The sequence below is a fragment of the Folsomia candida genome, unplaced genomic scaffold, assembly GCF_002217175.1.
Source record: "Folsomia candida strain VU population unplaced genomic scaffold, ASM221717v1 Fcan01_Sc047, whole genome shotgun sequence".
Lineage (NCBI taxonomy): Eukaryota > Metazoa > Arthropoda > Collembola > Entomobryomorpha > Isotomidae > Folsomia > Folsomia candida.
The window spans coordinates 388,351-410,987 of record NW_019091239.1 but is presented as its reverse complement, the minus strand read 5'-3'; the positions used below and the strand labels follow the sequence as shown (position 1 = coordinate 410,987).

Here is a 22,637-nt window from a genome sequence, read left to right as displayed (position 1 = left end):
CTCCATCCTGAGAGCTGGACGAGTTTAAGGAAATGCGGGTGAAGGTAGAAAAACTGGTTTGACAAAGTACCCAATCGGTCGTATTAGATTATGCATAATGATGTCTTTTGCAGTACATAATTTGCACCTTCTTGACAAATCCCTCAGAATGGGTGTGTACATACTTAAATCGAATAAAATGTGTTCGCTGAAAAAGTAAGCGGTTGGGGCAGATAGTTGTGTGTATACATATGTATGTGCAAACTATGTACATGGGTACGCACACTCTTAGAAAACTGGTATTAAATCATTACTGACCGGGTAATATACGTATAACTCTACCATCACTGGTAATAACGGGAATTATATTAACTATGGGATACAATTATCGAATGATTTTTGCCCACTACATTGTGGAAATTAATTGGCCCTCATTGATATGTATTTGTCCCTACGTTATTCATTTTTTTACATATATGTACCTTCATGTATGCAAATTTGAGTATACAGCTACGTTTTATTCTTGGAGCTTGACCACAGAATTTTAGAAACCGTATACATGAATGATTGTAATAAAATTTGTTGAAGAAACACTGCAAGGTTGGGAAAAATAGATTTACTTTTTCACAGAACAATTTTCATTTCCTGGTTTTCGAAATACGGCAAATAGCACGTCGCGATTAAACTGAAATTCTTGATCTCCATTCAGCACGACATCTCCCTTGGCAAGGATCAGCTTGGCGTAGTCCGCCTTCAACTCGGGATACAGAGAAGAGGGAATCTGGCTCAAAAATGGATTCAGCGACATGACCACGTCTGCAAAAATATATAAATGAAAAGTTAGTAGTTCGTCTAGATAGGCGTGTTTGGGGTAAATTAAGCCCGTCTGGGGCAAAATAAAATCCAACCCCATTAACCAATTTTAATAGTTTGGTTAAGCGCTTGGGGGCCAGTGTGAAATCCCAACGACAAATTCATACGATAACACATACTCTCTGTGGGGAAGAAAGTATGAGTGAGATTTGACGGGTGCAATCATGTGCCTGGCTTCGTAGTTCAAAGGCAGAATATCTGGGGCTATACCGGAAGATGCTCCTTTCGAGTGGGGCCGGGGTCACCTTATTTTTGCACAATACCGTTATTTCTCATTCCTACATCTCAATCCATGTAGGTTTTGCGGAAATTGAGAATTCTGTGAAACTACGCCCCTGTCAAATTTTCTCAAATTATGGTGACGGGGGAATTTAAGACTGGCAGTGACAGTTTCTCAGAATGCTCAATTAAATTGAAGGAGAGTATATTTATCCAATTTATATTTACATGCTAGAGCCGTGCATTTACGTCACCCGAAACATTAAAATTCTTGTTACAAGGCCGATATTAGCAAATTAGCGATAAATCAGTAGCAACATCGAAATTTTACACGACACTTTATGCTTTGTTTATCGGGCCATTTACCAAATTTCTGACATCTTTAACAAAGACTCTTTATGCCAATTTCTTACCCGTGAAGGCCTCCAAGGTTAGGTTCGCGTTACTCTTGTGCACGAAACTTTCCACTTTCTCGTACCCAATTTCTTTACAGGATTCTTCCAACTCTTTCTGCGCATCTTGAGAGTACTCAATCCATTCCGGGAGATGATCCCGTATTTCCTAAAGTGTGAATTTATGTACAAAGGTTTAGGGTTGCCGCGGGTTGCGAAAATGCTACCCGTTACCCGACCCGCTACCCGCAGCACCACTACCCGTACCCGCACGGGTACCCGTGCGGGTACCCGTTACCCGCTACCCGTTATGAGAATTAAGTTAAAAACTAACCGAGCATCAGAATAAGTTTGATTTCATAGATTATTTGCCCATTTGGGTTGATAAGTAGTTTTAGATAATGTTATGCCTGTAACTAATGCTATAATTTGCTAGATGTCATTAGATATTTCGGAAACCAAACTTTTCGGCTTACAATGTAACCTTTTTCAAGCTACACCGGAATTTCCTAGCAATTTATATAAAAAAATAAATTCAAAAATTTGGAAGTACATGACACTTAACTTTCCGCTGAATTTTCCGATTGTTGAAAATGTTATTAGGGGGCAGAATTCAACGTTCACCATGGTTTTCGTCCATTGCAGGAAATAGATGGAGAAAGTTTACTTGAGAATTGAACTTTGCCGCCAATATTTTTCTTCAAACTGGCCAATCAACGGAAAGATAAGGATCATGTGATCCGTAATTTTTGGCTTGATATTTTGATATTATGTACTAGCTACCTACATATACACAATCTGGTGTATACAGCTTGTCTCAAGGTTCTATCTGAATTGTTAGTTTTATTTTTTGAAATTTTGGTTTCAATGAAGTATTCATTAAAAATTCGTCAACAAATTAAATTTTTGTCTGCAAGCGGCTTGAGGGTTTTCACGGCGCAAATTAATGTCAGTTTTACATTAATACACACAAATACAAGTCAAATTAGTCCAGTTATTTTATAGCAGGCAAGTTATTCTGGAGAAACAATAATTTATCCGCATTTTCGGGACATTAAAAGTATTTGTGGCTGCCGTAGGCTGCTGTGGCTTCCGAAAAGACACGCTAGCTATAAACGCTTATTATTGGCAAATGACAAATTTTGAAGTGAATAAATAATACAATCATACTTGTGCAAATGGAGGGACTGATGAGCTTCTAACTTTGTTTGTGAGTTAATTTAGGCCAAAATTGAATAAAAACTGAACTACCCGTTACCCGTGCGGGTAGTTCTCGCTACCCGCAGATAACGGGTACCCGCAAGAATCGTGCGGGTATGCGGGTAACGGGTACCCGACCCGCTACCCGCGGCAACCCTACAAAGGTTTTTAACCCATGAAAAAGAAACGTTTTTTTATACCTTCATATATCCCGTCCACTTTGGCATTTTGCCAATTTCCTGGTGCAGTAAGAGTGTAGCTTCAATTACGTACACGAGGCAAGTGTACCCTCCCGGTTTAAGCATGGAGTAAAACTTGGCCAGAATTTGTCCGCGGGACGGGTTAAAAAACTAATAAATTTAATTTCTCATTGAGCGTGCTCACGACAAGGTCTTATTTCGCATTACAACTCATTTAGGAAACTTGTGAAGGTAAAAAAAATTGTGTCGTGTCATGAGGAGATCCTAAAAATCTGACTTAAGAAATCATTGCCACTTTACTACGGTCATATTTACAGGGTGGTTAAAATGTCACCCCACAATGGAAAATTTTTCAATGGGAAAAATCCACAAATTTCCATTAGTTACCGAAATTTTGTCTCTAAAATGCAACATTTTAAGAATTTTGTCATCAGTTTTGATAATAATTTATAAAAATCTCAATCCCAAATCTTGTAACTAATGGAGATTTTGGGACTTTTCCCATTGAAAAATTTTCCATTGTGGCGTGACATTTTAACCACCCTGTACATAAATACCTCTTGCTATTATTTTAATACTGAATTTCTTAGAGGGCAAATCTTATTTGGGAAGCGGGAAGCCTCATTTTTCCATTTTCCCTGCATAAATAAAATAAAAATCCTCCCTCACTTACTTGTATTCCTTGCACCAGTGGAGACAGTAGAACGAGAAGATCTTGTCGAACTGGACTCCCACGTGGGGAAAGCCGCCATCCTCTAAAAGGTTCCCCACCGCGTACGACAAGTTGGTCACTTTTGTTCCCCTCGTTCGCCGCGGTGATCATAGAGGAGGATTTGTCCTAGGGTTGCCGCGGGTAGCAAAAATGCTGCCCGTTACCCGACCCGTTACCCGCAGTCCAACTACCCGTACCCGCACGGGTACCCGTGCGGGTACCCGTTACCCGCTACCCGTTATGAGAATTAAGCTAAAACCCAACCAAGCTACGGAATAAATTTGGTTTAATCAATTATTTGCTCATTTGGGTTGATTAGTAGTTTGAGATAACGTGAAGCAAGTAACGCATACCGTAATTTGCTAGGTAGATGTCATTATTTATTTCCATTTAATACATAACATTTTTCTTACAATGGAACCTTTTTGAAGCTACACCGGGTTTCTTAGCGAGCTGTATCAAAAAATCAAGCCAGCAATTAGGAATTACATACACTTATCTTTCCAGTGAATGGCCCCTTTGAAGAAAACTATGTGGGGGAGGGCAGGTCAAAGTCCAGCATGGTTTACGTCCAGTGAAGGAAAAAAAAGAACATTTACTTAAAAATTGAACTTTGCAGCGACATTTTGCTTCAAAGTGACTAGTCAGCGAAAGATAAGAATCACGTGATTTCTAATTTTGACTTATCTTTTTGATAGAACTCGCTTAACAATCCTGGTGTAGCTTGAGAAAAGATTCCATTGGTAGTTTGATTTTTTGAAATTTTGATTTAAATTCAGTTTTCATTTTAAAAAATTGCCTCCAATTTTGCTTTCAATATTATCGACGATTTTCACCCGAAAAAATTAAGATATCGTCAGTGTTACATAAATACGCAGAAATACAAGCCAAATTAGTACCGATATTTAAGAAAAGATGAATTCTGCTTGAGAAACAATAATTTCTCTGAATTATCTGAACGCAAAAAGTGTTTGAGGCTGCCGTAGGCTTCCGAAAAGACACGCTCGTTACAAACTCTAATTGCTGGCAAATGGCAAATTTTGAAATGCATAAACAATAAACTGACTCTGTTGTTGGTAAATAGACTAACTTGATGCTACCTTTCTTTGTGAACTGATTTATGTCCAAAATTAAATAAAAACTGAACTACCCGTTACCCGTGCGGGTAGTTCTCACTACCCGCAGATAACGGGTACCCGCAAGAATCGTGCGGGTATGCGGGTAACGGGTACCCGACCCGTTACCCGCGGCAACCCTAATTTGTCCACGCCAAAAAGCTTGGAATTTGTAGCCATCGTTTTCGGGAGGAGGAACGGAACCGTGGTGCGACCAGTGCCACACCCGTAATCCATAACGACCTCTCCCTCTCGCCAGGGAATCGCGTCCAATCGGTCGGTCAGGGTATTCAGGCATTCAGGAAGGTTCACGATAGCTTTAACGAAAGTGTCAGGATCCCACATTCTCAAGGTGTAAAGTAGTAACCTTTAAGGGAAAATTGAGACAATTAGTAGCAAGAATTAACTGGGTACATAAGTATTTAAATCTAACGAAGTTTAATAAATTGAATTAACAAATAATTGGCAGATAAGTGATTGGAGAATAAGCCTTTAGGGAAAAATTGAGACAATTTAGGCATTTATCCACTTAAACCCTGATGATTTTAGTAAATTATAGCTTATTGTTTTGTAATTATGTGAATTTTGTGAGTGTTACAATGTTATACAGCAATCAATAGATTAAATAAATATTTACGAAATTTACATATACTAAAGTTTACAAATTTTAATAAATTCTCTCTCTCTCTCTGTCCCTAAACTGGCGAAAAACTTGACGCAAATTCGTTCACTTTTATACGCGTCGGTGGCCAACCGTTTAATAATTTTAAATGGTGTAATAACGCCTGAAAATTTATGAAACCACAAACCACCCGCAAGTACAGTAAGTATTACGAACCCTGACAATATTATATTACCTACGTGGTTTTACCAGGTGCAGGTAGTTAATGATTTAGTCCTACATAAATACGTGACGACAATACTAGTATTTATACTACGTAGAAAAACAACTTTCTACCTGTAATAAATACTGCAAAGCTTGTGTTGCCATTTGCACAAAATAATCATGATTTATTTCCCTATACAGTGTGCTCAAACCACAGAGTTTGATGTTTAGGCAGAGTCAGTTACTCTGAGACAAATTGGACGGATTTTAACGAAGAAATATGGGTAATTATCAGAGCTGGGTGATTATTGGTTTTTGAGGGTGGATTAAGGATTAACCACAAAACGATGCGATTGGATGCAATGTGGATTGTGATTAAATTATTTTCGTGAGATTAATTCATGTCAGGATTAATCCGGATTAATCCATAAATTCTGAAAATTTCGGGATTATGATTATGGATTGATAATCCGGATTAATTTGGTGATTAATGATTTTTACACTATATCTAGCGCAAAAAATTTCAACTACGTGGTTTCACATAAAAATGACGCCAGTTTCAATTGATATATGTATGCAGCGAGAACATGTTGATTCTTCAAATGGTAGCTGACAGAACAACATTGTGAGAACTTGAGACTTCAAGCTACACTGTCAACTGTGGGATGAATGGAACTATGGGAAGTGAACTGAGTAATCCAGATTGAGAATTAATCATGAATACGTAATCATGATTAGTAATCATGATTTGGATTAATCTGGATTAATAATCATGATTAGTAATCATGATTGGGATTAATCAGGATTTGTAATCCGTAATCACGATTATGGATTAATGAAATCAAATGGGATTATTCCCGGATTAATTCTAATTCCAGAAAAATCGGGATTATGGATTGGGATTAATCTACAAAAAACTCAGGTTGCCGGATTAGGGATTAATAATCCATAATCCGGGATTAAAATCCATAATCCTTAATCAGGATTATTCCAGCTCTGGTAATTATGGATAATCGATAAGGCATTGAAAAGTTTCCGTGGTGGTGGTGGCAACCTTAGTGAAAATTTCGAAGCTTAAAATTAATAAAAATTACTTTCTTCTTTTTTTAATTCAAGAAAATTCAAAAATAAAAAGCAAAAAATGGGAACAAACCACCACGAGGCTTGAACGCTCCTGACTGCTTGATTCTTCTTTTGAAAAGGGGGGTTGACACAGGTAAATTCTGTGCCAATGAATCCCAAACTGTGTCCAGCTTTACTCTAACCAACGCTGTACAAGTAAATCCCTCTTCCGAAATATCAAACTCTGTGATCAACACGTTTATAGCACTTTTTCCAACTAAAATGTCGAGGTTAGGTTAAGTTCCTCGCACATTTTTGGGGCTGAATTGTTGACCACCTTGAATTTCTTGATGGCCGTGACTGTATGGACGCTGGTCCGGTTCGTAGATTTAATTACAGGTACATATTCAGCAGTGGCTGGAGACAGATATGATAGGTATGGACAAGGAGACATTTGTGGAGACGAGGGTATAATGTTGAGTATGGTTATGACAGATTAATATACATATGTACAGTCTTAGCAAAGTGGTGAAGTCATATATGTATACACTCCATGTGGTATTGATCACAGAATATAGATTCTACCAGAAGAATCGATCTTATGTATTCGAGTGACGCTTATGGAAGAACGGGGAGAGCCAACCAAATAACTCGGTGTACATTTGGCCCACCTGGGGGATGGCCCTCCGCATCATTATCATCTCCTGGCATCAAAAAATGATGATGAAAGCACATAGGTGGCGGTGGCACCCCCATTTGTGCACCAGAACACACCCTCGTAGAGCATCAAATTTGTGGAGACGCAGCTCAGAATGGTGTGTTCTGGTGCACAAATGGGGGTGCCAGCGCCACCTATGTGCTTTCATCATCATTTATTGATGCCAGGAGATGTGGCGATGATGATGATGCGGAGGTGCCATCCCCGAGGTGGGCCAAATGTACACCGAGTTATTTGGTTGGCTCTCCCGTTCCTCCATAAGCGTCACTCAAATACATAAGATCGATCCTTCTGGTAGAATCTATATTCTGTGGGTATTGATTTGGTAATAATTTCTCCCCGGGGTTGGTACACGGTAAATAAAGTTGAATAAAATTGTCTCCAAAGCAACTGATGAGCGAAATTTACCCTGACAAAGGTAAAATTCACTCAAGGTTGACCAAAAATCTTTCAACCTTGAGTAAATTTTACCTTTGTCAGGGTAAATTTTACTCAATAGTTGCTTTGGTGGCAATTTTACTCAAAATTGAGTAAATTTTAAGCAAATTTATTTAGAGTGTAATAGTTTGATTCCAAGTGGTGAGTTTTCATCACCACAACGGTGCATATTTTTCACTATGCGGTGTTGCCCGTTTTCACCGCTCCGGTTAAGTCATATATACACTCTGTTTGGTGATGATTCAATACCGTTTTGCTAAGAGTGTATGAATGCTCACAGCGATGCACATTTAAAGGTATGCTCCTGCTGGAATTTCTTGTGAAAAATATTTATGACTTTCATATACATCAAATTAACGGCCTTGCGACGACGACAGCGGTCTCATTCCGATTTCGTTGTATCGCAATAAGCATATATGTAGGCTTAAATAACGTTAAAAGTAGCTCACCCTGTCATAATAATTTAGACAGAAGTTTGCACCGAAGGTGCGGAATAAGCAGACAAAATATATCATGACTCGTATATATTATTGCGCCCATGGTGCAACATACCCGGCAGGCCTTTGCACCATTAGTGCAGCATTAGCGACCATCCGTGTTACAAAATTTCGAAAACTTTGTCAAAATTATATGATCATTTCTCGCGGATATTCTGCACTATTGGTGCGTTTTCCATCCCATCCCCCAATTATTTCGCATCATTTTGTGTTACCGATTGTTAGATATCAACTGTGCTATTAATTTATTAAAAAACTCGATTCGATTTGTTCAATACCAATGGTGCGCCTAACATATTCACTAATGGTCAAGGGGATTTTTAAATAGCATCAATTCATGCAAAAAACTCGTTAACAGACAGACGGACGGACAGACAGACAGACGGACGGACAAGAGGAATTCAATAGCTCCGGTGCTACGCAGGGTGAGCTAATAAATAATTAAATACGTTCTTCAAGATTTTAAATGATCAGTTCATGTTCATAATGCTCAGTTTAACCAATAATACATGCATAACCAATTATAAAACAATACACTGCTAAAAATGTGGTGAAGACGAACCTATGTATATACACTCCGTGGTGGTATTTATTTAGAGATAACTACTAGCTGGTTGGTACATTTTTAATACCTATGTACATATTTGTGGGCGACCCACTGCTGATGCGCTTTCCACTCACCGGTGCCCTTTGACACCAAATCGTCAAGGCTTGATAATACGAGTGAACTGGTATTAAAGTTTTCCTCAAATCAATACTGAGGTTCGACGAGTACAGGCAGAATCCAATTGAGGACATACTAGTAAATATATACGTACCAGGTTTGTAAGAGGGAAAGGGATTCTTATTTTAATCCGAATTCTGCAATTTTACTTACAAATGTGTACATACTCAGGTACTTTGGTCAAACTAATCCCACTAAAGTCAAATAAAACGCTTTTTCATCTAGACAAAAGCTCCTGCATACGTATTAAGATATACAATCTGACGAAATTATATAAATAATTTTAAATAAATAAGTTGTTGAAATGAAGTATCGATCAGTCAAACCTTTATATATATTTTTTTCATGCCAGTCTATATGCATAAATATATACGTGTACGTATGTATGTATGTACGTACGTATGTACATATACCCAAATGAATTAGATTTATCGTCAATTTCTTTTAATATTGGCAACTTAAACGATTCTACATCAGTTTTTTTTACCTACAAAACGATTAAATTAAATTGATCTTTGTATCCTGCTTTTTCGAAGTACATTGGATTTGTATATTAAATACGTAAAATATCAGTGGTACATATATTGAAACTAAAATCATACAGATAAGTAAGTACGATTACATGCTAACATTTATACACGTATGTTAAAGGCTGCCCACTTAGACAGTAAAACAGTGCTCCATGACCTTAATAATTCGACCTGATTGTAGAAGACTTTTATAAAATCCTTGGAAAACAAGTTGAGTATAAAGCCTGTATTAATTCTGCTACGGCTTGATTTTAGAATTATACTGGTCTGTAGAAATTTTATAAAAACTTTAGTACCGACCTATTACTGCATCGTATTACTTATAAGTACCACTTGGGTACTGATATGAATACTGTTTGATATTATTTGGATACTAGATTTTTAAGAGTGCATATGCTTGACTTTAGCACGAATTTAATTTCATTGGTTACCAACCAATCGAGTTAGCCTGGCCCAGCGTGAATCACACCGGTTTTGTGCAAGTAAAGTTCGAAAGTTTCGAATTGAAATTGCAAAAAAATGCAGAAACTTATTAAATTCCTAACTTCAAGACTTCACACATTCACCAGATTTGAAACGTTGGAACATTTCATTATATTTCTGGAAACCTTTCTGTACCACCAACGCCTTACATGGGACCGTAAAAATAAGCACCCCATCCCTACCCGTAAAACTAAATTGATTCCCTGGTACACCCAATCCGCTCTCGTTATTTTTGTAGCTTGTGCCATTCCGGTTAAAGTTGTATTGGAAATTTTGGCGTACAAGAAAGATCCAGAGTTTACGCTGACCACGGGCTTAATGTTCTCTTTGTTTCAGTCGATTCTAACAATCAGCGTGGTAAACGTTTTCACCTATATTTTCAAAATAGACGAACTCCGCTTCGGACTGGGGAACCTTTGGAAGATGAAGAACACAGCTGATGCCAATTTTGAGCCAAGTAAGTTATTATATACATGGGAGTAGCCATGGACATGTAACTTATAACTTAAAAGTATGACGTATGACTTATTTGATAAGATATAAGTCATAGAAACGCTATAATATGGCATACTAATTCATAAAAGACCTAAGTGCAGTCGGTGTTTAATTCAGGAAAGACCTAAGTGTACAAAAAAAAAGTAAAAAAAGACCTATGTGCAAGTATGTATGTATTTTACTTATGGCTATATCTTGTCAAAACGATTCTTCGTATATCGCGAGATTTAGCCATAAGTAAATTCATACTTGCACATAGGTCCTTTTTTACCTTTTTTCTGTACACTTAGGTCTTTTCTGAATTCAGCATCGACTGCACTTAGGTCTTTTATGAATTAGTACGACGATATGTCGACGTATACTTCTAATTAATTATTACAGTCAAAAAAAGGAGTAATCGTAATGTTAAGTTTTGCGTCCATGGCTGCTCCATGTATCTAATGTGTCAATATAAAGTGTTATATGGATGTCCCCTAAATTTTCAGGGTCCGACCCCCCACAATATGACATGGTCGGTATAGTTTTTCACGGATTCATCCCAAACGTGTTAACATATCCAATTACAGCGGCAACCTTGCCATTCCTGCTGCAACGAGACGATCCTTTATACCACATACTTCGTCCCGCCACATTCATACCTTCAAATTTACGGTTGCTCTTACGTGTATGCTTCCTGTTCTTCGGAGCCATGCATTGCGCAACGATACTACTTTTGGGCACAATATTCTGTCTCACGATCGGCGAGGCGTTTCGCACCTGCCAAAATGTGTTACTTTTTGGCACAAAAAATCCTAAGATAATGTTTGGACGAAATTTATTTTTCCCATTTTCTATGGATCTTCACAAATATCGACAATTAAGTATTATTGCCAAGGTTACGAACGAATTTATCTATTACACGTTACCCGTTTCATTTCTGGTCGAAATACTGGGTGGCGTCGTGTGTGGCTATATTTTAATCAAGATGACCGGACTTATCCCAATCACTTTGACGGTACTTGTGGCCAATTGTGCGATACTCATGATCGTCATTATCCTTTGGGTCGTGCGTCAATTTGGGGACGTCTTCTACCAGTCGGGAGACGTTATTAGGGCATGGAATCTTAGCGTGGGGGAATCCAAGTATAGAAGTCGACAAGTTAAGAGTTGTCAAAGGTTGAGAATTGAACTGGGACCGTTCTGTTTCATTAAGAATGAGACGAGGTTGGAGATGATTTCGCAAATGACGTATTACACTATTTCTTTGGTTATGTCGGTGTAATTTTGGCAGGTTTAAGGCATAAATGATTTCACCCGCTTTGCAATTAGTAAATTATTCAGGATATGCAAATGTTTAGAAAATAATCAGCATTCTTAAATTTTACATACACTCACGTACCTTAGTGAAATTAATTTCAATAAAGCAAAATCAACGCGCTTTAGGAACATACATATTTAGACATATAGACATATATACCTAAATACCATGGCGCACATTCGTAGCTACTTAACTTTACCAACTAGAAATCAATCTTAAGTAAATAAGTTGTTGAAATGAAGTATCGATCCATCGTATCTTTGTTCAAATATGTACATATGTACATGTTTACATGCAATTTCATTTGCATATGTACGTATGCACAAAGAATATGCCCAAATGAAATGGATTTATTGTAAATTTCTTTAAACATTGGTAAACATTAAAGGCTTTATGTACTTTGGTTGTGTGTGTACTAAAAAATGTAAATTGAACTGTATCTTATAATTACATATAATGTAATATCAATAGTATATTGAAACTAAGATCATATCTATCGTGCACACTAGGTATATTTGAGCATTGAATATTAATTTATATATGATTGTATGTATTCGTGCTAAAAAAAATTGTAACCTGAATTTATTTTGTACATATGCATATCGGCTAATCATACATAAGTAGGTCGCCATCAAATCAATCTGTAATATACGTACTGCCAATCTACTTACCTATCAATTAAATGTAAGTACATACATACCGTAAATACTCTATTTATAGCCGGGGCTAAAATCCAAAGCTGTGGGTAACGGACCCGGCTACAAATAGAGACCGGCAATAATTAGAGACCCGGCTAAATTTTAGATGTTACAAGATCATGCTGACCCAATTTGAGTTTTGTTATTGAGCAAGATATGACTTTAGTAACCCATTCACATTAAATCTACATCTTGAAACGAGGTTTAGCAGTTTTTTTTAAGTTTCTGTCATGATTATATAAATTATTAACTTGAAATTAATGGGTAAGAATCAGTAGGTCAACTTATTCGTTGATTAGCATAATGTGCTTAATTTTTCTTGAATGGGCAATGAACGGCCATAATTAGAGACTCCGGGTTATTTTTAATCCACCAGACTTTTAATTGAAATCACATAACTAAATATATTGAAATCGCATAACTTGAATTTCCAGTGCTTTAATTCAATTTAAAAACTGTAAAATTGAAATCTGCCAGACTTTTCTGAATCATACATTTTACTCAATTTCGAAGATTTGCCTTTAGAAATTTTAGGAAAAGATGAGCCATTTCTTTGAATTTTTTTATAAAAAAATTCCGTCAACAAGTAGGCGGCCTGCCGGCCTTGGCAGGGCAGACCCCGAAGGCTCAATGTCCCAACAGGAACGGTCATGGCGTCCTCTCTCTGATGTTGAAACCTTTCCAAATTATTGCAATTCCTAGACCGCAGGAAACAACGGTCCCCGGCACCCCTTCTCACTTTTTAGGGAACTAGTTTCCGGTTAATGCTCCAGTTAACCTACATAGATAGCTTCTTTAAAGTTGGAACGAGGTCATATGTCGGTGTAGAGCATTATTTTGCAATCTAACGAGACGAAGTCCCTGTCCAACAACGCTCATATGCTTGAGGCTTACCATTATGTGGCTCACCACTGGACTCGTTTTCTAAAAGTGTTTTCATTTATTGACTCAACTATGTACATGATTTGTGCTTGGGAATCCTGGAGCTTAGGCCCCATACTTCTGGTTAACAAATTTTGTTTCGAACACCCTTAGAAATCCAAGATCCAAATAATACCAAGTATTCATTATCAGGCTATCATAAATGTATGATTCTACCAAAGTGGTATTGATAAGTAATACGGTGTAACACATCACAGTTCGCTATTAAAGTTTTACAATGTCGGTAGGAAATTATGATTTTAATACCAAGCGGTAGCAACTTTATAATACCGAGAAATCAATACCAGCCCGAGTATACCAGATTTCTGACAGTGAAGTGGTTGCAAAATTCCTTGGTGTCTCCGATTTCTACTACTGTGCACTCCTAGATTATGATTGTATGGTTTACCATTGATTAGAAGAGCAAGGGATACCTCAAGAGTAACTATTTTGATGGATTTTTGCATATCAATGAATTCATAAGTTATGAAATTCCGTGTCTGATGGATTCAGTTATAGAGGTTGTTTTAGGGCATATAAAGTAATGGAAATTCAAGTTATGGAATTTCAATATATTTAGTTATGTGATTTCAATTAAAAGTCTGGCCCATTAAATGAGACCCTAGAGACCCCGGGTCTCAGACCCGGCCATAATTGGGGACCCGGCTATAATTAGAGACCCGGCTAAAATTTTATAATCTTGGTCTCTAGATCCGGCTATATTTGGAGACCGGCTATAATTAGAATATGGCTATAAATAGAGGTTTTACGGTATATTCTATATACATTTTTATATTTGCATATTGGTCAGCTCTTCTTATTGTATGTCGGATTGGCCAGACATTCCTAGTGAACTTTGACTTTTCAATACCTCCAAATTCCACAATTCTTGACTTTCTTAGAAAATCCTGTGGTAGGTATGTGCACACATATTTACTGCAGGATATTACTTGGTGATAAAAATTCGAATAGTGTAATTATTAATTTGAATATTTGTTTTGAAAAACGTTATACAGGTCGTAACTATAGTTACGACCTGTGTACATATGGTGCATAAATGTGAAGATTTTAAATTTCTATTTAAAATTTATTTACGAGTTGGAATATGATTTTGTAACGTAGGCATTGATTTCTCTGTATTAATGTTACTACGGGTGGGTATTAAAATTACACCGGCCGGTAAACATTTGCCACAAAGATTGCAGGACTTCAATATCTACATAGCTATTACTCCTTATACTTATTTGTACCTCATTACTTATCAATAATTCCATACTTATAGAATCAATAATTCGTATGTAAATGAATAGCTACTGGTACCGGATTTCTAGGAGTGTACGTATTTGACTTTAGCGCTAATCTAATTTCACACATTACCCACAAATCGAGTTAGCCATAGCCGCCACTTTCGCATTCCCCTCTTTACTACAATTTTCACCCTGACTGAAAAGTAGCCCGCGTAATCGCCTAGGAATCGCATAAAAGCTAGTACACTCGCCAGACCCCTTTTGATCACAAGTTTACACTCAACCAGCAAAGCTACCACCGCCATCGCTATCACCGTCGCACACAAACCGAGAAAGTAAAACAGCGCGGGAAACGCTCCCTCGTGCGAATTTGAGACTTGAACGTTTCCCTCTTTAAGGTTGGAACTGAATTTTCGAAATAACTTTGATTTTAGCTCTGGTCCAAAATACGCCATGAAACGTAGCTGCACCATCATACTCTCAAGGGCACCCCATCTCCCCGATATCCCTGATTCCCCTAATCTTACAAGACATTTATATATTTTCGGCGAAACATGGTTTTGTTGGTCGTCCAATGTCAATCCGTAAAATTCGAAAGGTACGTCAGAGTGAGCAAAATTGACGTACATAAATGTCACTAAATCAAGGAGGAATATAGCCCCGAATTCGGCCTTGTTTTTAGGGAGCTTGCGCATATCTCGGTTAAATTGAATTAGAATGGTTACTGTAATACAAAAGGTTAACAGGAGAATCCACGTCGAATGATCAAATGGCGTTAAAACGTTCCCATAACTACTTTCGGCTTTTGGAAATTGCGTAACGATTGAAAATCGAAATTTTCTAAGGAACAAAGTAACTAATTTTTGCTCGAGGTAATCAAGCTTTCCTATTATTTTACTGTTTAAAACGAAATTAAACTTGATATTCGCGATAATCAAGTCGTCCGAAGCTTTGAAGTGATCTTCGTGCGCAGTAGTGCAATTTAGATGCGTTCCGATCACGTAGCTTAGACACGGATTTAAAGTCTCCGAAGGGTAGAATGTCCTTGGGCTCGGGCCACAAGAATTCGTTCCGTCGAACTTGATAGGATTGTGACCCCGGGGATCAGCAAGGAGGATGTTTCATTGCATGTTGATCTCGTTGTGTTCGTGCCAAATCGAGTTGATCAGTTCGAATGAGAAAATTTGCTTGTTGAGAAATGTTCCAGGTCGAAAAGTGCGACAGGGAAAGCACGGAATGAAGATGTCGCCTTTTCTGAAAAATAATATTTTGGACGACCCAATGAAACGGGGAAGTTTGTCGTCGTACTGGACGGAGTCAGATCGAAAGAGAAATATATATTCCGGTGTGAAATATTTGTAGGTAAAATGATACGAGAATGAGAATGATTTTTCTGAAACTAGTACTATTTTTGGACGATTGGACCTATGAATATGGTTTTCGAAGTAGGAGAAATTTAAATTAAAATTCCGTATGCTTTTAATACTGTGATGGTACGAGAGGGGTAAGTGATTTTGTGTAATTCTATGTTCAGAAATACCCTCCTCGCCCTGGTCCAGGATGAAATGAAGGTTAAACTTATCCACGAATAGACTGGTACTACTTCCGATTGCAAAGAGGATAAGTAAGGGATACATTTTTTAATTGGGAAGATAGTTGTTACATGTAACATAAGTTTATGTATGAAATTTATTGAATACGCGTCTACAATTGCCCCGTGTCGTGGTGGTGGTTGCCATGGAGACGACGGGGGTGGGATTTTTGGGTGCGCGTCTCTCTTTGTTAAGTCGTAGTAAGTAAGTAGGTAGTAGAATTCTACACAGTCGAGTTTTAGTCGTTGTCAGAGTCAGACATTTTGGATTTAGTCGTCGTGGTAGGCAGTCAAATTTATGAATTGTTAGTTCTTTTTTGTTGCCCACGATCAATTTATAATTAAAGTAAGTCATCAATCAACTCGTGTTGTTGCAGAGCTCTGAATTGTGTTGACCATCGTTTAATTGATTTAAATAAAATCTAGTTTAAGTAGATAAAATAATCGTATATTCACTCAGTCACTTTCTTAATTCCAACGAGCAAAGCACAATTAAATATAACGTAAAGACACTATACTCCGGGTAGGTGATAGCTTGGTTTTTACAATAGTCAAGTCCGATTCATGCAATTTTCGTTTTTTCTTCGTTACTGTTTCAAAATTTTCAAGAGTCGAATGTAACTTATTGGCTTCTGCAGACCACTCGGAGAATTACATATACATATGTTATGAATAGAATATGAATTGGTTTCAAATATATGTACCATTTGCGCAGTAAGTTATAAATTTATGCACTCTTAGAAACGTGGTGTATTTAGATAAGGTCTACTCAGCAGTCAACTTTCCACCAATTGGTGGTAATATTTTACCACTTGTTGATAATTAGTTACCGTTGGGGCAAAACTTTAATTTTAGTAATATGCAGGGTTTTGGATACATAATATATAATTTCTAATATTCATAATGCGATGACGTCAGCCGTCTCGCTCCGATTTAGGAGAAAACACGATAATTCTGTAGCCTTCGACAAATGATTAAACATGTGTCAGGATTTTTCATAATGTTCAGTTTAAACGAATTTATGATGGACAACGTGAGCGAGAATTTTCATTTTCACCGTGAAATTTTTCTCGAAAGGGAGAAAAATACATATTCTCGCTCACGGATTTCGTCATAACTTCGTTTAAGCTGAACATTATGAAAAAATGAAAAATCCTAAAAAATGTGTTTAATTATTTGTCTAAGGCTACATAGTTATCGTAGTTCCGTCAAAATAGGTGCGAGACCGCAGGCGTCATTACATTTCTAGTGAAAATTACAAAACACTAACTTTAAAGAATATGTATATGTAAATATGGCCGTAGGATTTTTGAATATAATTTTGAGTACTAAAAACTATGGAAGCGTACATACATAATTCGTATCATAGCACTTTATTACCAGATTTCTTAGAGTGTGCCCATCGGATAGGATTGTGAACAGATACTCGCTGATATTGAAGGCCGATTAGTTTTTCATATCCATATCGGTCGGAAAAAGGCTGAACTTTAAAGTAAACTAATTTTCTAAAAGCACAGGTTTCATGCTAACCGCTAGGTAGGATTTCAAACCAGGTTGCCATTTGCCTTTTAGATACATAGTTGAGTGTTTCCATGTTTCTAGACTTGAGTCGAATGTAAATAAAATATGCACACACATACCTATTATCTATGTATCTGTGCAGGTATTGCCGTAAGTTTGTTCAAGCAGACCACACGTTTAAAACTAATCCTAAGTATGTATATTACCCTTTTAAAAGTAAATGAAGTCTCAATTCTACATATAATAAATTTGTATCTAAACTGTCCATACATATCTACATATGTCCAAGTTATATGAAAATGTCAATCTATGTTTTGCTTTTAGCTAATTTTCTAATAGGATATGTTTCGTGATAACGGCTAAACACGAGTTCAAACATTCTATTTAGTCGTGTATGTCTTACAATGCGATGGTGTGAAGTGTAACCCCCCGATTTGGTTGAAATTTTGAAATTAGGCGATCCATGTCAATATAACCAACGTTTCTACAGCCAGTTTGTGCGATAGACAGAATTTTCCAAAATATTTGAAGGCAAAGTTAAAAAATATGCGATTTTTAGCACAGGAAGAGAATTTAAATTGAGTTTGGTTCCTCTGCCTGGTAAAAATCGCCCGTTTTTCAACTTTGGCCTCAAATATTTTGCCAAATTCTGACTATCGCACAAACTGTCTGAAGAAACGTTGATTGTATTGACTTGGATCACCTAATTTCAAAATTTCAAACAAATCCGAGGGTTACACTTCACACCATCGCACTGTTAGATATGTATGTAGCGAAATCTAGTTATGCACGTACATATGTATGTAAAAATAACAGATTATGAAAAAACTCATGATGGAAACTAATTCTTAAAAATAGATTTAAATACGTAAAAACGTTGTAAAATGCGCAAACATGTAAAAAAAGTCAAAACAATATTGTACACACAAATTACCAAAATGATTAAAAATCATTGCATAGAATAAAGAAATCGTTCCGATATTGATAAAATCTTGCCTTCAGAATTTGATTGAGTTTTAGGGAACAACAATTTTTTTCGTATTAATCAAAACAATTGGGCATAATTTGTCGAGTGTTTTGTAAAATTTTCTCAACCGTTCAAAAAATTTTAATACTTGTTACACATCTCATCCTCGTTTTTTACTCAAACTTGAGTAATGTTAACACTGCTTTTATTATATTTATAGTGTATACAAAAGTCATGGAAATGATTAAAAATCATAGCACAAAATGAACAAGTCGTTCCTAGAAAGGGGTATACATTTTGAACATACTCATAAGTATTTTGTATGATTGAAGGACAACAATTTTCTCAAAAATGTCGTCTTGCTAGGGATACTTTCGAGGTGATAGTCGTGTCCAGGGTACTCACTATGTTTTTTATAATCTACTAGGACACCAGATGAAGGATCCATTCTTATTTCCGTGCAAAACTCATGTTTGGCGCCGTAGCGTGGCGCTACATTCGCCAAATTTGAATGTTTTTAATTTTAAAAACGTTTTTAATTTGATACCAATTAAATTACACTAAGGGGCCGTTCATGAATCATGTAATCAGGGAGAGGAGAGGGGGCCTAGGGCTTCAATGGTATCGTGTCTGGATATGGGGCTCATGTTAAAAGGGGGGTCGAGAAAATCTCGATTTTTGCTTTACGTAATTTATGAATAATTTATAACTGTTGACTTAAGCACAGCAGAAATTCATCAATGGGAAAAGATTATTTTGATTTTGTAATTCAATAAAAATTGATTAGATCGCTCTTTATCCAGAAATTTAACAGTCCCCCGCCTCAGTTAAGAGCAATTTAAAATTCGAAATAAAAGTCCGTAATTATCGCTCTCTTGGATTAAACTTATTGGCCTGGGAGAATTATGTCTATTGGACTATTACTTAAAACTCTAATAGCTAACTTATTTTCGAAGATTTATGAAAAACATTTCATACCTGGTTTAATCGAATAGTCAGAAATGTTCAGGGTAACATTATTTTTTTCATGACTCGCTTCATCGAGAGGGATTGTAATTGGGAAAGCGTCCCTTAAGTCCACCATGTCGGCCAGTACCTTAAAAAACTAGGTATTACAATCCCCACTGGAACATACCTGTTCACCTTCATTCATGTCACTGATTATGAATAATTTTGAACGAAAATGAATTTCGTGTGATTTGAATGAAAATGATTGAAAGATTCCGTCATTCCAAATGAATGACTTTGAATCAAAGGATTTTTCACTCCTTTCATTTTTCACCCATGCTTAATACATGGAACGAAGTAAGAAATGAAGTTCGATGAAGTGAAATGAAATGAGTTTAAAAGAAAATGGGTGAATGTGAACGAAAATCTTTCTTCAGAAATCGAGATGACTGATTCTTGGATGAAAATTAAATTTTTGAACAGACTGTCATTCAAAATTTATTCATCCTTACGACAAATTGACGGAAAAGTGAAGTAATCTGTTTACCTCGATGATTCCGACTAGTCCGATCGAATCAAATGGAGAGATTTATGAATATATGCACAATAAATATGTAAGTATGCAGTGAACTAACTGCGCAGTTTCAAAATATTTACATACAGTGATTGACTGAAATTTAAGAATGTGGTAATACATAATTCATTTAATTGATTGATTAACGATAAGTTTGTTTGTTCTTGTACCCCTTGGTTAGACTTGTGCAATCGTGTAAATATTTTTGTATGTAACAATTGAGTTTAATCAGACTGACGTCAATTTATGTATTTATGAATTATTTAATTATCACCCAAAACCATTTTAAACAAGGATATGGATACTCGAACAAAACAATGTATTGGGTTAAGTGGACAAGATATTGAGACGGATGACGGCGTCAACATGACGCATCCTCAATTCGTGGGAAAAATTCAGTAAAGTGCACGTAACCAAGGGGTGAAACCTGCGTGTCATACATAAAACCTCAAAATGAATGTCATACCCAGTGGGCAAAAACACAACGAATCTCTGCCATATCGTTGCGATGCATCAGCATCGAATCGTAGAGAATCTCTATCGAATCGACGTCGAAAACAGAGCTAAATGACCGCCGAATCTGTGCGAAAGAGCAGCGAATTCGCGGTGTATCGTTGAGAATTCGAGATTCATTTTTGTCACGATTTCGGTCTGAGTCGTATCGATTTCGATTCGTTTCGTCGTGATTTCGCTGCGAATTCAATGTCACCTTTTTATTCGTTTTTTCTTGTCGAAGCAGTGGAAGATTTATTAAAACGCAATATAAATACATACATGTTAAAGTATAAAATACAAACCAAAATATTAATTAACATTCGAATTTACAATACCCAGGGGAGTATGATTTTCGATTGTTGAATTTCTGTATTCACTCGTGTCAGGCTGGAGTTGGATTTTCGATAAAATAACGTCATGAAGTTTAGAACAATTTGGCACAATCCTACTATGTAAAATTTAAAATTGCTTACCATTTTTTTCCAATCTCTGCTTTTTTCAAAAATTTTGGGAGAACGGCGTCCACGGATTTCTTCGTAACCGACATGACACTTCGGTTCATTCACAGACTCTATAAAATGTGAATTATTGGTTGATTTAGGTAACATTTTATACCTAAATAAGGTTTTAGTCAAACAAAATATGACTTATGTGGACCTAACTTTGCAAACACAGTTTCCCCAGTGAGCAAACACATTTTGTGAGTAACGCTAGACCATCTTCTAAAGATCCAAGAAGTATTTCCTTCTACAATTTACTAAATGCATAAGAAATATGTGAGGTTAAGTTAAGTGTGGTTATTTGTATCAACTACCCACTTACCAAAAGATTTCAGTACCCGTGGATTTCACAAATTAAATCACTAATTTATTAATTATTAATTTGCACTAGAGGAGGATTATTTATTAAGTTTTCTCCGTTGTGATCGTTACTTAAAAGATCCGCCGGTCGAAGGGCACGTGATCTAAACGCGAGGAGTAGTTAATTGCGATTTCGGTGTGAAATCGCTGCTAAAATTTTATACGGAAAATAAAATTCTGAAGTCGTTCCGAATTCGTTGCGAATTCGCATGAACAATTCTTTCCTCGAAAAGCCAGCGATTTTTCGTGATCGAATTCGTAGCGAATTGTCTTCGATTTTTCGATGAGAAATATATCGTGGCGAAGTCGTAGCGGGTTCTAGGCGAAATAGCCCTCGAAGTCGCAACGATTTTTCGTTGCAGCGAATTCGCTCTAAATTCGGCGTGGTCGCAGGGAATTCGACCAACGAATTGCCTACTGGGTATCGTTATTTGAGGGTTGAAACGCCTGACATGTTTTCGACATTTATGACCTTTGATCTGGTTCACACTGTCATTTAGATGTCGCCGGTCAAAGTAAATTATTCCATTGAATGGCATTTTGAAAATAATATTTACCTTCGAATTAACATCATTATCGAATTATGTACATTGAGTCGGTATACGATATCGCTCTAAATAATTTATGATAATCCTGACTTCTGACCTAACTTCGCGACATTGTAACCTTCAGTGTCCATCTTGCAACTAATCATGCCCCTTGAAGCTGTGAATTTACGTTAAAACTTGCAAATTTGTGTCTTCTCTTTCCCGAGTTATGGGACTCAAGGACAGACAGACAGATGGACAGACATGACGATCTTATAAAAAGCTTGCACCCCACCCCTTAATAAGTATACATATGTATGCCTGCATAGTACATACGGTTGCATAATTGTTTAGATTAGCTAAAAAACGTCGAGCTCTTTTGTGTTATTTCCAACGTGCGTAATTAACCTCTTGACAAAACAACTTGTTTTGTCGGAAAAGCCATGTTTTTGTTTTAAATGGTTTGTCCTGATAAAATGACTCTTTGTTTATAAATTGACGTCACTTTGACAGCATTCGATTCGATTC

The 22,637-nt window shown here is 36.7% G+C and overlaps 1 protein-coding gene across 4 annotated transcripts; it reads right to left on the bottom strand.

The window, feature by feature from the left end:
- Nucleotides 1–476: 476 nt before the first annotated feature.
- Nucleotides 477–20,317, bottom strand: LOC110861942. 4 transcript variants are annotated; one of them, XM_022111075.2, is made up of 6 exons: nt 20,201–20,317; nt 19,684–19,801; nt 3,537–5,057; nt 2,864–3,013; nt 1,485–1,632; nt 477–795 (listed from the first exon to the last, which is right to left on the bottom strand). In XM_022111075.2, the coding sequence occupies exons 3-6, from the start codon at nt 3,684–3,686 to the stop codon at nt 596–598; spliced, it is 648 nt and encodes a 215-aa protein (XP_021966767.1). In that variant the 5' UTR covers nt 3,687–5,057; nt 19,684–19,801; nt 20,201–20,317; the 3' UTR covers nt 477–595. The 4 variants fall into 4 exon arrangements, with proteins under 4 accessions (XP_021966767.1, XP_021966770.1, XP_035700993.1 ...); XM_022111078.2 differs by lacking the exon at nt 2,864–3,013; XM_035845100.1 differs by lacking the exons at nt 19,684–19,801; nt 20,201–20,317 and adding an exon at nt 10,151–10,666.
- Nucleotides 20,318–22,637: the final 2,320 nt, after the last annotated feature.

Coding starts and splice junctions, on each gene's coding strand:
- LOC110861942 (XM_022111075.2), bottom strand. CDS start 3,686: ATGATCACCGCGGCGAACGAGGGGAACAAAAGTGACCAACTTGTCGTA. Junction 3,014..3,536: donor CACTGGTGCAAGGAATACAA/GTAAGTGAGGGA, acceptor TAAATTTATTAG/TTTTTTAACCCGTCCCGCGG. Junction 1,633..2,863: donor AGTGGACGGGATATATGAAG/GTATAAAAAAAC, acceptor TTCACACTTTAG/GAAATACGGGATCATCTCCC.